General features: G+C 34.3%; 1 protein-coding gene across 1 annotated transcript in view; it reads right to left on the reverse strand.

The window, feature by feature from the left end:
* KCNH7 (potassium voltage-gated channel subfamily H member 7) overlaps window positions 1-17082 on the reverse strand; it is a 450126-nt gene that overhangs the window by 120795 nt on the left and 312249 nt on the right. The window contains exons 4-5 of the mRNA XM_036858162.1: window positions 12243-12671; window positions 7709-7729 (exon numbers count right to left, since the gene is read on the reverse strand). Of these exons, the coding sequence (XP_036714057.1) occupies window positions 7709-7729; window positions 12243-12671 (450 nt within the window). The remainder of the gene's footprint in view (window positions 1-7708; window positions 7730-12242; window positions 12672-17082) is intronic.

A 17082-nucleotide genomic window follows, 5' to 3' on the forward strand; every position in this document is an offset into this window, starting at 1 on the left:
ATCTGGCACTGTGCCAAGACCCTGGGCCCCTTAGTTGTGGTTAAGTACACTGACCAGCTACATCTTCTTTTGAGATGAACCTATTGTCTGTTGCTTATAGAGAGTCAAGAAATGCTCCAAAGAGTTTCTTATACAATTGGTAATATTACTTATACCATTATGTAGCTCTTAAAAATTAGCATGAGGAAGACTTTTATAAAAATCCTGAGCCCACGAGTGCTATACAGCCATTAACTTTCTGCCTGGAGAGTGCTTGAAACATGCAAACTGCATGAATGAACTTGCTAGTCAGCACATTTTGCCTTATGCTATTTTTATCCCCTGTTCAGAATGAAACTATCACATTTTGGAGATCAAAATGTGCTTTATGCACCAAGTGAGGTATAAACCCTTGAAAATGAAATTTATAGATTGTGTATTTTGGACCACCGCCGTCAATCAACTCAGATCAAATATAATCCAAGAAAAAAAAAATACCCATCATTTAGTTCATATTCACCCTGGAGGAAAATCACACTATATTCGTTTATAAAAGTTTATACTGATATTTGGTTATTATAAAATATTGAAATGATTTTAAGAGATTTTTTATCTATGTAGGAAACCCTGTGTTCCTTGAGGTGCATTTCTGTTCATTCTCGGAGTTTTATCTATGATGACGGCCAAGTCTATCCATGTAAAAAATGTCACTAAGTTCTCTGAGCATTTATTTCCCAGTATGTTCTCATTTGAATATAGATTCTCACTCTCTTTTCTATTTATATGACAAGAAGAGAAATAAGAGCCCAAAGCTACCAAATTAATCTAGCTTTCAGATAGGTCTATGAGAAACCCCATTCTTTGTAAAACTCTCCTATACACATCACTAATTTACTTTTGTAACATATCCTAGATAGTGTTTTTTATCTTGTATCATTCTGTGGCTACATTCCCAGCCTATATCTTAATATTTAAATTTGTAAAATATTCTAGGACTTCAGATTTCTTAGATATTATCTTTTTCCCAACTCTAATGTCATACTTTCTCTGCTTAGGTGACTTTACTGCACACAGGGATATTTACATGAGACTATATAACACCGAGCTCAGGTATATAGTTAAATTGTATTTCAAACCCTTAAGCACACTTTTCAATCCTCTTTCCCTATTATCCTTCTATATATTGGACTTTTGTAGCAGATGGCCTACAGAGTTGTTAAAAAATTGGGTACAAATATGGATTATCTGTGATGTTAACACAGAAAGGCAGTGTTATATGTACTTTGCTTGTCCTTGTGACCACTTCAAATAAACTCCACTGAATTGGCTGCACTGATAAGCAAGTAATCGCAACTGTAACAGTACTTCACCCTAGAGGCATCTGTGGGGGAATTTTTGTTTGTTACAGTGATGGGAGGTGTCTATTCTCTCACCATGAAAAATTGACCCGGATGTCCCAACGGGCATTCATGTAGGTGAAAAGCCTATTTATAATGATCTGAGTCTTGAACTTGTTTCACATATTTTAATATACACTGAAACTTTCAGAGCCACAGGTGCCATATAGAATAAAGATTTTTACTTTTTTTTGTTCATAACTTTACCAAAAGTTGTTCACCATTTTGGAAAACCAAATCACTTGGAGCTACACTACTTGTGTTATTTGAGTTGCCAATACAAAATTTCGGACTTCAGGTTACAGTCTGTGTTTGTAGCTGTCACATGAAAACATGTAAATGAAGATATCTGAGTCTTTTTAAAACAATGTTGGAACCAAATATTATTAAATTTGCAGACAATTATAGGAATCACACCTAAAATCATTAATAAAATTTCTGCTAAAATATTTTATATTATTGATCTCCTGTATATGTAAAATGATGTATGATACAACAAAAAAAAGCCTATATTAGTGTTTAGGTAAAAAATAAACACCTGGAATGATTTAAGAACTCCCTATAGATCTGCCACAATGTCTCCATAATGTCTTTTTTATTGAAGTATAGTCAGTTTACAATATTAGATTAGTTTCAGGTATGCAACATAGTGATGCAATATTTTTATAAATTATACTCCACACTACAAAATAATGGCTCTATTTCCCTTTGCTGTACAATATATCCTTGTTGCTTATTTATTTTATAGAGTAGTTTGTATCGCTTAATCCCATGCCCCTTCCCCCTTTCCTTCTGCCCACTGGTAACCACTAGTTTTTTCTTTATGTCTGTGTTCTCCATAATGTCTTGATTGCCATTTCTTCTTCTAATCCATCTTCTAGTTCCCATTGCTTATGAAGGCATATGGTCTGCAAGGTCTTTTTTAAGTATTGGAGGATAAATATACATCCTGATGTTTAGTGGGATTTCTTTCTCCTGTGCAATGCATTACTATTGCATTGCATGTTATCCCATAGGGAATCATTTTGACATTACACTTAAAACCAAGGGCCAGTTCATTTTTGAGGATATCACACTGTCTCACTTTCTCCCCAGTTGATTTTGGTTTTATTCATAATTTAATTTTGATTATTTACTATTTTAAAAATTTATATATAAATAAGTCCAATCTGTCATTATTTATTCCAATAGTGGTTTTTACTTTGTTATCCCTCAGTACTCCTGCTCTATCATTTTAGCCAGTACTTATATGGACTGTTTTATCATGTCTTTGATGTTCTTAAAACCAAATTTTTTTCTTATTTCTGATTATCACATTATGCCTTGTAGTTATATTTGAACATTAACATATTGAGAAAAATATTTTATTATAAACTGCTTTCCTTTTAACTCCTCCTTTAAATTAAAGTTAAGGAATAATGTTGATCTTTTAGAAATAGGTTAAATCATCTCTGAACGTCATTTCAGGATAGTAAAATGAGTATAACAAAAAGTTGAAATGAGGGGACATTAGTCTGATAGGGCTGAGAAACCACTGGCCAATACACACCACACTAAGATTTGGCCTCAGAATATTACTTTATTGCAATCTGTGTTTTAGCTTCTCTTACTTACTAGTGGAAAACCTTTCTAAACTGTTACTCTATTCTGGTTTTTTTTAAATGTTAAATCTAGACATTTAAAGAATTCAGCAGAACTTAAAATACTGCTTAAAATAATTCATGCATGCTTAGATAAGGCATTCAAAATCTATTTCATCTTGTATAATAAAAATCATTATGCTATTTTCCACTGATTTTGAAGCAGATGTTTACATGCAGGGGTCTGTTAGTGTCTGCAAGATAATCAGTGTCAGCTTAGGTTTCTCTGAAATCTGTCTAAATTCTAATGACAATAATTTCCTACACTTTAATTAAGAAAGGTATTAGTAATATCCTCATTTTACCAGTTGTAAGCCCAAGGAGACACAATAGGAGGCCAAAATGGAATAAGAATCAAGGACCAGAAATTAGAATGCAGGGTTTCCTACCTCCTAGGTCTATATTCAGAAAGGCCTTGGTTGAGGACTTAAAGGTGAAAGGCAGCCTCCCTGAGTGTGATCATAAACAGATGGCATTTAAAATTCTAATGAAAGAAAGGAGGATAACCTGAAAAACAAAGTAAATGAATTTAAAGAAAATAAGTGGGCAGAAATAAAGGGAAATAGTAGATTCAACAGAAAGAATGTAAAGCTCAAAAGTATTTAGGAGGACTTGATATTCTTCAGAGAAACATTTGCAGAATGGATGACCAGATTAAATTTTCTAATATACTAGTAGGAGATGGAAAACAGGTGACCAAGAAGACTAAACCAACAGCTGGGTAAAGCTCTAATATATTACAAGTGTCTGAGTAAATATAAAATAAGCCAGGTTCTAGCTACAAAGAAATATACTGCATTTAAAGATCAAGCTAGAGGCTAAAGCAACATCTAGGAAGAATTTTAGATTAAAGGTATTTAAAATTTTTATAAGGTTATTTCAATTTATCATGAGTTACAAGATGCTAAAGGAGAATATATTCTCCTTAAATTTCCAGCTATATGCTGGAAATAGAGCTAAGGACATCTGATAAATTTAAAAAAATAATAATGCCATTAAAAAAAAAAAAAAGATTATTGCTCTTGAGAGCCAAATGGGACAGGAGGGAAAGAAACCAAAAAGATTAAGGTTGTTTTCAAATCATCAGGTCTTTATACAATATTTCTTACAGCATGAGTTTATTTGGCTAAAGTTTAATAAAACCTAAATTGCTGAAGTGGCTTAACATTAAAGAAAATGCAAATGCAGTGTTCATTAATTGGATTTTATAAAAGATCACTGTCAATAAGCATAAGGTAACCAGTTTAACATTAAAAAATATATAAGAATCAGTCACCAAATTATTTGTAATCAATATCCATATTGTTTGTTTCAGTGCATAACATATACTTTATAGAAGAAAACTGTCACGATTGAAAATCAATTTGCAAATTCTTATAAGATCACAAATACTTGATATGGCCAATGCAGCATATGAGATACAAGTTGTATCAGATCTGCTGATTTCCTTTGTGTGTCTGATAGGTTTTGTGGCTAGAGAGGAGGTGAAAGCTATAACAAATCTTGAGGGTAGTTTTGTTTCTGACTCATATGCCAGATTCATAGACAAGCTGGAAACTGAACATATCATTGTCAGTGGGATACAGATTTACTTGGGATAATGAAGAGGTGGATGCAATAGAAGGGTAAAATTATTTTAACGACTTACTTACTAAAAAGGGTAAGTGGGGTTAATTTTTATGGTGACTTGGAAGGCAGAATAAACAGAAAAATCACTAGGATTAAGTTTGCCTCCCACATGTTAGAGAAATTGTTTAAAAAATGATGCACACACTCACACACACATATAAATAGCATATGCAATTTATTTGAATTAACTTTTTCACTCTTTGATAATGGGTTACAATTTTGGATCTCTGAAGTCTTATTTTAAAGAGTCAGAGTGCTAAGGGAATTATTAAAGGAAAACAAAATTGATCTTAAGAAAGGAGGTAAAATGGAAATTATTCCATTTTAGCAGAAAAGCTTGAGTACCAATTTGATGTTTTTATACTGTGATGTTACATCAAGAATAGAAGTAACCGGCTAGTATCTCTGTCCACTCAGGATAGATGAAGGGGAAAAAAATTACATTTCAGCAAGAAGGATTTGAGTTAGCTCTTTGTATAATAGGCAGTAAAATAGATTTTCCAAGAAAGTTAAAGAATGGGATCCTCTAGAGATAAAGATGCTTCTACCACCTGTGCAAGAGATTTAGCCAATACTCTTGCCTGAGGGGAATAAACTACGGTAGATGATCTTGAAGACCTTCCAAGCGCATTTCTAAATCATTTATTTTATTTTGTTAAAGAAATTACTTTTGGCTGAGTTAGATATTGAAAAAACTGTAATTATGTATTTGCATAAAAAGAAGTGTAGAAATTTGTTTTTTATTTTAAAAAATTTTTATTTAAATGTGGTTTAGTAACAAGGTCACAAAAATTTAAAAAGCACACTAATGCATTGTTCTATATCTAATTAGCATATTAATTGCTCTGTGAAAATCTCAAAGAGCCAGACACTTAAATATTTTTTAAATAGTTTTCAAAATCAGAGCCTGAACACATAATAAGGACATTGGAGGGCGCATTTACATTAAATTTTTATTAAATTGCACATGTTTTATCTAATTTAGGAGTTTAACTTTATAAATATTAATATGTGAAAACTTTCTACAATGGGTTAGAATTTCCTAATCCCAAATTCTGACTTTTATGATTCATTTTTATTCAAGGACTATTGCTATTTAAAAATGGAGGATTATGCCCATCGACAGACGAACGGATAGAGAAGATGTAGTATATATGGACAATGGAATATATTACTCAGCCATAAAAAGGAACAAAATTGGGTCATTTGTAGAGACGTGGATGGACCTAGAGACTGTCAAACAGAGTGAAGTAAGTCAGAAAGAGAAAAACAAGTATCGTATATTAACGCATATATGTGGAATCTAGAAAAATGGTACAGATGAACTGGTTTGCAAGGCAGAAATAGAGACACAGATGTAGAGAACAAACGTATGGACACCAAGGGGGGAAAGTGGCAGGGGGCGGGTGATGGTGGTGTGATGAATTGGGAGATTGGGATTGACATGTATACACTAATATATATAAAATAGATAACTAATAAGAACCTGCGGTATAAAAATAAATAAATAAAATTCAAAAATGAAAAAGAAAAAAATGGAGGATTGAGGAAAAAAGGGTTGGAGATTAAATGGATTAGTTTATAAGAAAAAAATAAAATTAATGTAGTTTGAATGACAACTATGTGAACTACTAGTTTGGAAGATTAGCAAGCTCAATTTTCTATTTATTGAGAAAAATTAGATTTATTTCTCACTGCATTTAAAGATCACTGGAAAATTAATGTCTAATAATTTATTGCTAATTGTTAAATGCTAAAGCCAGTCATATTTCACACAGACCAGTTGTCAAGAGCTGTCTGTATTCTGTTTCTTGAGGTTATGTTCTGAATTATATCAATTCAAATCACTACCCACAGCTGACACTAATTTGCTCCCTTTTAGAAATCTAAGTGGACAGGCCAAGGATAGAATAATCATGTATATGAAATTCCATGCTGCAATTGGAGGTCCCCTGCATAGACCCTTTTTGAAGTGCTTACAAAATAAAGTTAGGATGGGGAGAAGCTGCCACGATTTCTCTTATTTTCAAATTATCCTGCGCTGCTGACCAGAAAAGATCTTTAGCTTCTAGTACTCTTAATTCATAATCATCACCAGCTCTGAATTAGTTAGGGAAGCACTTGAGAAATCACTATACAAAACTTCACAGTGATCGGAGTAGCAGTGACATACGGAAGAGGCCAAAACAGTGAATTCTAAGTAATGATGGTTACTGGTGGAGACGTGTCCATGCAACACACATGCACAAATGAGTCATTGTCATCGTATGCACACCGACAGCAGCATGCATAGCCTATGTTAAAGGACTAAGCTCCAAAAGTTTTCAACTGGATGAGAATAATATGATTGTTATATTTTGTGATTATTTGCATCTACTATAATAGAGTAGAAAAACTGAAGTGAATTTCCAATTTTTAGTCAAATCCAGATTTATCCAGAGGTATTGCCCAGTTAAACATTACCCTACAGTAGCTGTAGGTCATGCTAGTGATTTCAGACTTATATAGGACACAATTAAAATGATTGAAATGTAATATAGAAAAATAGAAAATGACTCTCATGCATATACAGTTTACTACTACAGTAAGCTTAAAACCATACCCCCTGCCATCCAGGAACGTGAAACTAGTTTTAAGGAAACAAAAGAGGAACAAGTGAAGTGATGCTGTCATGTAGCACTTTGCTTATTTTTTATTTATTCTTGTACTCAAAAAGGCTTTTTTCTTTTTGGCTGAAATAGGCTTATGTGCCTCTTTTATACCGGAATATATTTAGCTTAATATTTGCTTCTTTCCAAATTATTCAAATATTTAGGAAGTCTTCATTGTCAACCTAGGCTTATACTTCTTGCAGGGAAAAGGAGTTCATAGTCATTTTGGTGGCACAGCTGAGAAAGTAACAATGTCTCCAGCAAAATCAAGCCATGATGTCTCCACCAGGCACCTGGGCTCACTAAGGGCAGCATGATGTTGCATTGAACAGGGCATACAGCAGGCAAGTTAACATGCCGAGTAAAGGGGCAATCTAAGCATCAGATGATGAAGTTTGAGTTCATACATTACCTTTAACATTGCGACCATTGTCTGTTTTGAGCACGTAAGGAAAAAAAGAGAGAAATACAAAAAGAAGACTAAAATTATGTTATATGCACTGAATAACCTCTGTAACAACAATCAGAGAAAACAGGATGTAATGATTGAAAATTTATCTTTGAAATTAACATTTTGTACTATTCAACCAAGTAAGATGCATATGCTAAAAATATCTGCCATCATAAGCATCTGTGTTCAAATATGTGAAACGTTTATCTCACTTAATTTAAATGGATTCCAAGATCCAGATTTTACAATTATGACTGTTTGGAGAAAGTCATACCCACATGCCTGCAATTGTGACAAAAACTTTCAAACTTGTCAGAAGTCAATTTTAGTGTTACTTCAGCCATCACTTACAAAGAAAAACTACACAGCATTTTGCATGTTAAGTAACGTTTTTCATACTTAACCTAGTATGTTGATAGAAAAATGCTTCTAAGACAATGGTTTACTTTAATAAACCAACTTGCATTATTAATCACAATTTTATGAACCATTCTTCCCACAAGTGTTCTTCAATGTACATTTTGAAAATACCAAATAGTACTCAAAGAGCCATTCTTAGGCAAAAATAATTATAAGAAACCAGTGAAAGATTTGACTATTTAAAGGTAATGTGAGCTTTAAAAATTTATGTTGTCCACAATGCACTCAGTGTAATACATAGAAAATTTAGGAAATTTGTTTATATTATAATGGGTTTGTTGTCAAATCTCAGAATGGAGTGTTTTCAGATTTATTTTGAGATTAGCATTCTGACTCTTTGTTGCATATATGCTACTAACAAAATATTCATTACTAGTTTTGAAACAAACAAGCTTAATATAAATGAAGTCATGTTAAAATCATTCAAATATATCCAAAATTTGAAAAATCTGTTCCACATTTGTTGACATTTATGCTAATGCTGTTCATATTTAAAATCTTGGGATATATAATAATTGTTTCAGATCTTACAATTGAAGCAATTTCAATAATGCAGTATATTGAATTGCTAGCATAGACACTACCTCACATAGAGATGCACAAATAAAATTGTGACCTTACATGTCAATGCTCTGCTCTTTTTGAGGGACCATAACTAACAAATAGGGCTAATGGAAGAGACCTCGATTACATAGAATTAATTATCTCCATCAGAAGCTAGGCCAACAATCATTAGTAAAGTAATAACTGCTTGCAAGCAAGTAGTTAAATATTATAATTCTATTCATCAACCTGGAAATTACATGTAAAGAGTTGCAATTTCCAAAAAACCAACTGCCCCAAAGTTATATTATATAGTTAATGCTGCTTTGACATTCTGAGGCACAGCATGTGGTCTGCGTGCTGGTGCTAGCTGAGATCTGCTTGTTATTCCTCCATGACACTATAAGTGCAGAAATTAGAGTAAGCACTAAGAGTCTTGTAGCAGTTTGACAGAGTAATTTTATGTCTGTTCAATTTAATAATACAACAATTGGGGTTTATATTTTGTATGTCTATTTTTTAAAATTTCATTTTCTTGTAGTGCATTTTTACTGTATTTACAAATATATTGGTATGTGATGGATAAGAAAATAAAAATCTGGTCCTTCACCACAAATGATTTGAGAACTATGGTTCTAAGGTATTTGATAATATAGATTAAATGAAAAGATAATGTAAAATATTATGCACTGATATATTTGCAAATTATTTAAAGTTCTATAAAGATAGCCTATGTAGGAGGGAATTTTTCTTCTTGAGTGAAGAGACAACAATCTGAATTCAAAATCTGGTGCATGTGGGACTTAACCTATTAAAGAGCTACATGAATTCATAAAATTAAAATCAGGTTTAAAAGTTTTCCATCTTCCCTTATCAGTGGCTCAGTTTCTAAAGTATATTAATTTATAAAGCTTTAGGAAGGATAGTTTCGCCTATGCTAATTAATGATTTTGTAGCTAAAACTGAAGTACAAAATACCCTCTGAATTTATCTGTTGGTAGTCAGACATTGACATTAGCATCTGCAAGCAAGTGATACAGTTTTTTGAAAATAACATAGCTTGAAAATTGAGGATGATCTCAACACTGTGTCCCTGAATAGAACCTGTACTGAGAAACCCAAAATATTAACACATCCTCTCCCATAATTGTATCAGTAACTATGTGCTAAATGGAGACCATATAAAATTGAAAATAAAGTTAAATCATGAAATCTGATCTAACTTACTCAGCACCACTGTCAAAACACAGGCTAAAAGGCTGTACCATGCACTGAATATGTATCACTTAATATTGTTTCTGAATGTTATTACACTGTAACTCAGGTTCTAGGCAATAAGGCCAATCTCTGAAAAGTCAGTACGCTTCCTAAAGATGACTACACAGATTGGACTAACAAACAAAAATATCTGCTGGTCATTTGAATGATCATATTGGATTTACTGTTGTTCAGCCATAGGATCCATTGCTCAAAGATCAAATTTCAGAGATTTCATTTAGTCAGGAGAGAGTGAGCATGCTGTGACTAGATGCTGTAGAGCCTTACACGAGGATCCAGTTTGGAAATTGTCCTTGATTTTATTTTCCTTTTCCCTTTGACTTTCTTTGGACTAGAGATTAAAGTGGATGTGCTAATTGCTCTTGTACCACATCAAATCTATCTCACAGAAAACTGTTCTTTTTGTTTCTTTGACATTGATTTGTCTCTCTTTGAAGTTTTTCCTGCCAACTCATTTTCTTTCACCTCTTCTGCCTTCTCTACTTCACTGCACCCTTTAAATAAAGATCCCCACATGATTCAATCCTAAAACTGGTTTACATTTCAGAGTACTACAGAACAGATAACTCATTATTTCCTGATGGTGTAGTTCTGGAACATAATTCATGAGCACGATCCTCTCAATGTCACACCAATGCTTACTGAGTTCCTTCCATGAAATAGGCAACTGTGCTGGAGACCAAGGCCGTGGAGCCAACTATGCCAGAACTCCTGTGCTAGAGAAGGTCTCAGCGACATCATTATTTGTTTGTATATCTAATAGGAACGCAAGACATATAATGTGGAATAAATGTAGAATGTAAGAAATGCTATAATATATGTAAACACTGCCTTGCACACTCAGGTGTGAAACCATTTAATTCTTCTGGTCTGGAAAGGAGAAACGGGTCCTTATGGCTATGAGTAGTAGTGTGAGGAGGGACAAAGTGAGCAAGAGTATTCCCAGCAGAACAAAGAAATGAAGCACGAAAATGCATGATATATTTTTGGGAAAGGCAATTATTTTTGTGCAGGTTTAGAATTGAGTATATAGTAGGGGAGGAAATCTTGCAGGGGCTAGAAATGAGGCTTGAAAATTAACTGTGGAGAGCTGGAAAAGTGTCTAGTACCCTACACGAAGGAGCCCCGTGATCAGATATATGTTTTAAAAAGAAAACTAGTGGCAGCATGGATGATGATGGGCTCTCGAAGGAATAAATACCACAGAAAGGACAGTGGGCCTCTCAAGAACCCAAATCTGTAGAAAAGTGAGACTAATGTATCCATGCAATGGGTACCCTGAATCTGGACCTCCCCAGAGAAGATTCAGTGACTCAACAGACCCTTGCAGCAGAGTTTCACGGAGCAGGAGCGAAGGGAGAAAAGCATTGCATGGATGGATTGTGGATTCTGGAGATCAGTCCTGAGTTTGAAGGCCAGCTCTGACATTCTATAACCTTGGACCAATTATCTATTTAACATATCTAAGCCTTAGTTTCCTCATCTATAAAATGGGCTTAATAATAGATCCTAACTCATAGGGTTGTTGTTATGAGAATTATATGAGAATCAATGTGTGTCAAGCACTTACATTGCCTCACGCATGTAAATATCCAACAAATGTTATCCATCATCATGTTAATGATGGATAGCTTTTAGCATTGCCTTTTAAGCATCCCTACTTTCACTACTGGCTAATACATGAATGTGACCTTGAAGAGGGCAGAGAGAAATAAATGAATTTTGACTTTGCACGACAAGTTGTTTTTGGTTGAGCCCCTTCCCCCTACCTATCCTTTCCCTGCTCCCAATTAGTGTATAGCTTTCTGATCACTCAGTATATCACGTTTCATACACCTCTTCCTTTAGAGAGAGTTGGTCAATAAAATAGTCCTGTGACAGCACACTACTCTTTTTGCCCAGGTCTTGACTATTTACTAAATGCAGCACAATTAATTATGCTTGAGATGATAGTGTCATCACCTAAACAGGTCTTATATTAAGCATTAGTTAAATAACACTCCATAAAGTAAGCAGATAATAGTTATCATTCTATCTCAGAAAAGGATGAAGAAGCCAGAAGAAACCAAATTATTCACTAGGGCTCAAAGAGGAAATCAGTAACAACTCTGAATGTACAACTCATATTTTTAATAGACTCTACTCACATTTCTTCTCCAAAGGTATAAGGATTAATGTTAAAATTAAACACAATAAGAAATACCTTTCTTTACCCCGTAACATATGTTTCCATATTTTAAAAATACAAACATACCTTCACTGGCATGTCGGTCTCTAAATATGTTCTTGGGGTGGACACTGAATCCTTCTATATCCTGAACGGAAGAAGCCCTCCGTATACTACAAATGCTTTCCTTTGATCTGGAATGAGTCAGCTGGGAGCTTGACTGCAGCATGTCAGGATAGAGTCGGTCCCATTGCCTTTTGGGAGAGGAATGGTCAAGAGGTCCGGATATATTCACCAAGGGGGAACATTTGCTGGGCTGTATCAAGGCTTTTGTATCATCTGCTTCCGAGGGGCTGCAGCTTTCTTTTGTAGGAGACTTAAAGTGCTTCATGGCTACGGAATCATCGCTGTGCTTAGATGAATCGATCACTACCACATCGGGATCTTCTTGTGGTAAAGACTGCTTTCTGTAAGTGAGAACTCTCAGACCAGGGAACTTGAACCCGAAAAGTTTTCCTACAAATACAGACAGGAAAGAACACTGTTACAAGACAAAGGATATATCGCTTAAAACAAACAAACGAACCTTGTTGACTCATACTTAAATACTGTGTAAAAAGTTATTAATTAATACTTAAGTCATTTTACAGTCGGAATGAGGTATATTGTAGAAACCTTCTCTGGGACCAATATGAATTATCATATAAGTTGTAAGAAAATAGTGAAATAATTTTACCATGTTTCTGATGGTTAGATATACTCCAGCTAAATAAAAGCATTATTAGGATGACGCAAAGTTTTTTTTTAATAAACTGAAAAAAAAAATTCACTATGCATCCATTTTTTTAAAGGGAAACTGAAGGTTGGAGCACAGTTTAGAAAGGAAAGAAAGGAATGGATACTTTGTATAAAAGGGCTGGATACAGGAAAGATTATATTACATCATATTATATTATATTATGTCGGGGTGGAGGTAGAGGGGGATGTAACTGTATTGAAAGTGGAGGAAAGGGAATGAGGGGGCGTTAGGCGTTGGCCTGACATACCTAGAAGGTTTGGATTGGATAGTATTGCTAGTCAAGTGTGGATGGGAAAAGTGGGGTCAATTACATATGTCCTCATTCTGTTTGGGATTCTTGAAAAGCTTTTGGTTTCAGAGAGAGATGTACACATAAGAATTTCTTTTTCCTGATTTCTTTTTTGTTCCAGTGTCTAAGAATATGGCATGGAATGTTAAACATATCTCAGAGAGGTTGATGCTTAAAAGTGCAACTAAATATAAACATTAAAAGGTAGATATTAAAAATGAAAATATTAGCTAATAAACTTACTGGTAGTAAAAAATGCAAATTAAGACAAGATAATATCATTTTCCACTCTTCAGTTTAGCAGTAAATGAAAAAAAGAAACATAACATCTGGTGCTGGCAAAGAAAGCTGACGAGCATTCTGACTGGTAGAATTTTTTGCTGGTAGAATTGCGTTGCGAATCGTTACAAATTCTTTGGAAAGTCATCCTACAATATCTATTAAAGTGAAAAAATACACTTTTCACTTGACTCAGCAATCTCATCTGTAGGATATTACTGTGCAAAGGCACAAAAACTAGATATAATCTTAATATCCACTAGAAGGAGAATAGTTGAATAAATGTGGCATTTTTATACTTTGGAATCTTATGATGTTCTTTAAAAAACAGTAATATGTATATGTTTTGATTAGAAAGTTATTCAAATACAGTTTTATGTGAAAAGGCAAGTTTCAGCTTAATGTGCTTATGGTGATATTATTTCATTAAAAATAACAAAACCTTATATTTGCCCATATAAGTTGCATGGCAGTAGAGAGGAAGAACATACTCCACAGTTTTTTTTGTTTTTTCTTTATAACATTTTATTTATTTATTTTATTTTTGGCTGTGTTGGGTCTTCATTGCTGCGCGCGGGCTTTCTCTAGTTGCGGTGAGCAGGGGCTACTCTTCGTTGTGGTGCACGGGCTTCTCATTGCGGTGGCTTCCCTTGTTGCAGAGCACGGGCTCTAGGAGCACAGGCTTCAGTAGTTGTGGCTCACGGGCTCAGTAGTTGTGGCACACGGGCTCTAGAGCGCAGGCTCAGTAGTTGTGGCGCACGGGCTTAGTTGCTCCGCGGCATGTGGGATCTTCCTGGACCAGGGCTTGAACCCGTGTCCCCTGCATTGGCAGGAGGATTCTTAACCAGTGTGCCACCAGGGAAGCCCTACTCCACAGTTTTAATGTTGACTAGATCAGTATAATGTATTGCATTCCTCTTTATATATCTTTATTGTTTGTTTCATCGAGCATGCATTCTTTTATAAATTAAAAAAAATAAAAAGGTAAAAATTCTACCCCTAGAAGAAATGAAAAGAGAAGAGAAAGCATTCAAAAAATACTGCATAATTCAAAGCTTTTCTAAGTATTGTCTACAAGAAAATGCCGATTCTAATTTTTGTTTCTGTTCTACAGTAGCCTAGGTCCACATCGCCCCATGGCTTTACAATCACATGTTGCCCTTCGAGTCTGTCAGCTGGTGTATCTGGGCTACAATATTATCTACCTCCTTATATTCTTTAAATGTCATGGGTACCATTATCTTTAATATATTTACTATGAACTTTTTCTCAATGCATTGAGGATTGTTTTAAAACATGGAAGAACACTCTCAAAACTTACGAAATTTTCTGCATTATATTTGGGTATACTCTTCCAGCAGATGGTCTTATCTACACACATATTTTCAATTCCATCTTTAGCCCAAAGACTCATAAATCTATAACTCAAGCCTAGACTTATTCTCTTAGCTCCAAACCCGCATTTTTAATGGCTTCATCAACATCTTCTCTTAGAAGTCTTAAAGACACCTCAAAATCCTGTAGCAAATCCGATCTCATAATCTATCCCTCAAAGCCCAGCCCTTTTTTTCAGTGAATGGCATCACAGTACGTCTAGTTGTATAAGCCTGAGACTTGCTGGCTATTCTAGTAGTTACTCTTCTCTCTCACCTCCATCCCCTGAATCCAATTAACCCACTAATTGTGTTCATTTCACCTCCTGAATATCTTTTTAGTGTTTTCACTTCTCTTATCTCCACTGCTCTCACTTTGTGGAGATAAGAAATCAGGGTTCACCTGATTTCTTGCGATAAGATGCTAATCATTTTCCACATTTGCATCATATTATCTGTCCTTTAAAAAATACTAACTTCTGATCATGTCAGCTATTATTTAACCTTTTACTACTCCCAGTAACTTCCTGCTTTGGGCATGAAGATAACACTAGTCCCACTACCTGCAGCTTAATTTTTCCTCCTTGCTCTCTAGAATCCAGCCATATGAACTTTTTAATTCCTCCAGAGGCCTGTGCTTCTTACAGATTCAGGGCTTCCTTGTGTTTGATAATTTTTACTCTTCCTACTTAGTACATCCTTTAGGGTTTTTTGTTTTGTTTTGTTTTACGGAAATCTGTTGCATTTCCTTTTTAAAAAATTTTTATTTTATATTGGAGTATAGTAGATTAATAACGTTGTGTTAGTTTCAGGTGTACAGCAGAGTGATTCAGTTATACATACTCTACAATAACATCCTTTAGGTTTTAGCTCCAAAGTCATTTCCCATGGGAAGCTTTTCCTTCCTTCTGAACTAGATTAGCATTCCCTTCATAATTTTCGTAACAGCTCATAGTTATACACTTGTTGATTTTCTGATTAACATTTCTCTCCCCTAGTGGACTGTAGGAAGAGCCCCTATTTTGCTCACCAAATCCCAGTTCTAACAGAATGTCTGAGCACTGTCAATGAATTTCCACTAGCAGATTCTAAACTGATAATGTCCTTCAATTTGGACTGTGGAAAAACTAAAATATTTAATTGCTCTGCCCAACTTAACTAGAGAATCTTAGTCTCCTGGAATTGTGTTTACTCATATTTACCAAAAATGATTAATTGAGTAGAACCCAGTAGCTGATGGAAATTGTAAACTTTATACCATGCCTTATATACCTGATACAACACTTACTGTTAATTTTCACCTTTTTTCCAAGGTTATTAATTGTTACCATTCTGATTCTAGAGCATACACAAAAGTGTTTTCAAACTCCTCATCATCTAGTGAATTTTATGTAAAATACCTATTACAGAAAATTTTAGAATTAAGCAGGTTAAGTCCTTACTATAAGCTTTCATTTGTGTGCTAGTAGTTAACAGTGGTAAATATAACTGAAATAGAATTTATCGTTCTGATAAAAGACAGGACACAGTGCACAAACTCCAAGTACGTTCAGCATTAAACTCTGGATTAATTAGTAGATGAGAGTAACCACTGCGTGCATATACAATTAAATAATGGTGCATCACAGTATCTATTTTGCAAGCATTCTTACATAATTCTACTAACAACTTTTATATGCTCAAGTAAATTGCCGAGTTAAAAATCAGTGAACTGTATCAAAGTCATTTGATTAGTTTTTAATGCACTAGGAATTGAGTTATAAAGCAGTTTACAAATCAATTCTGCAAGCTTATTACAATTCACTGAGGTCAATGCCTACTCTTATTCATTTTTCATCAGTTACATTACCCTCCTCCTTAAAAGAATTCACTGCCTTTCTTAAATTAATGACTACACAAGGCATTTAGTTTGCTCCTACAGTTTAGTCATATCCAAGGTGGTACAGATGGTCCTTTCTGCATCACTAGGTTAATACGACCATGTTATATTGCATTACAGATTTAGTTGTCTAACCGCAGTTCATCCGGAAAGAATACACATTGAGAATTTTGCTCAATGTTAGCACTTTCAGGCATGAAATATAAAACTTAGATGAGTATAATCCTGTTATGATTCTTAACATCAAAAAGCACCCTTGTAAGTTGTCTCCATATTTTAGTATATTTGCTTTCTAAATTGATAACTAA

The sequence above is a fragment of the Balaenoptera musculus genome, chromosome 7 (genome assembly GCF_009873245.2).
Source record: "Balaenoptera musculus isolate JJ_BM4_2016_0621 chromosome 7, mBalMus1.pri.v3, whole genome shotgun sequence".
Lineage (NCBI taxonomy): Eukaryota > Metazoa > Chordata > Mammalia > Artiodactyla > Balaenopteridae > Balaenoptera > Balaenoptera musculus.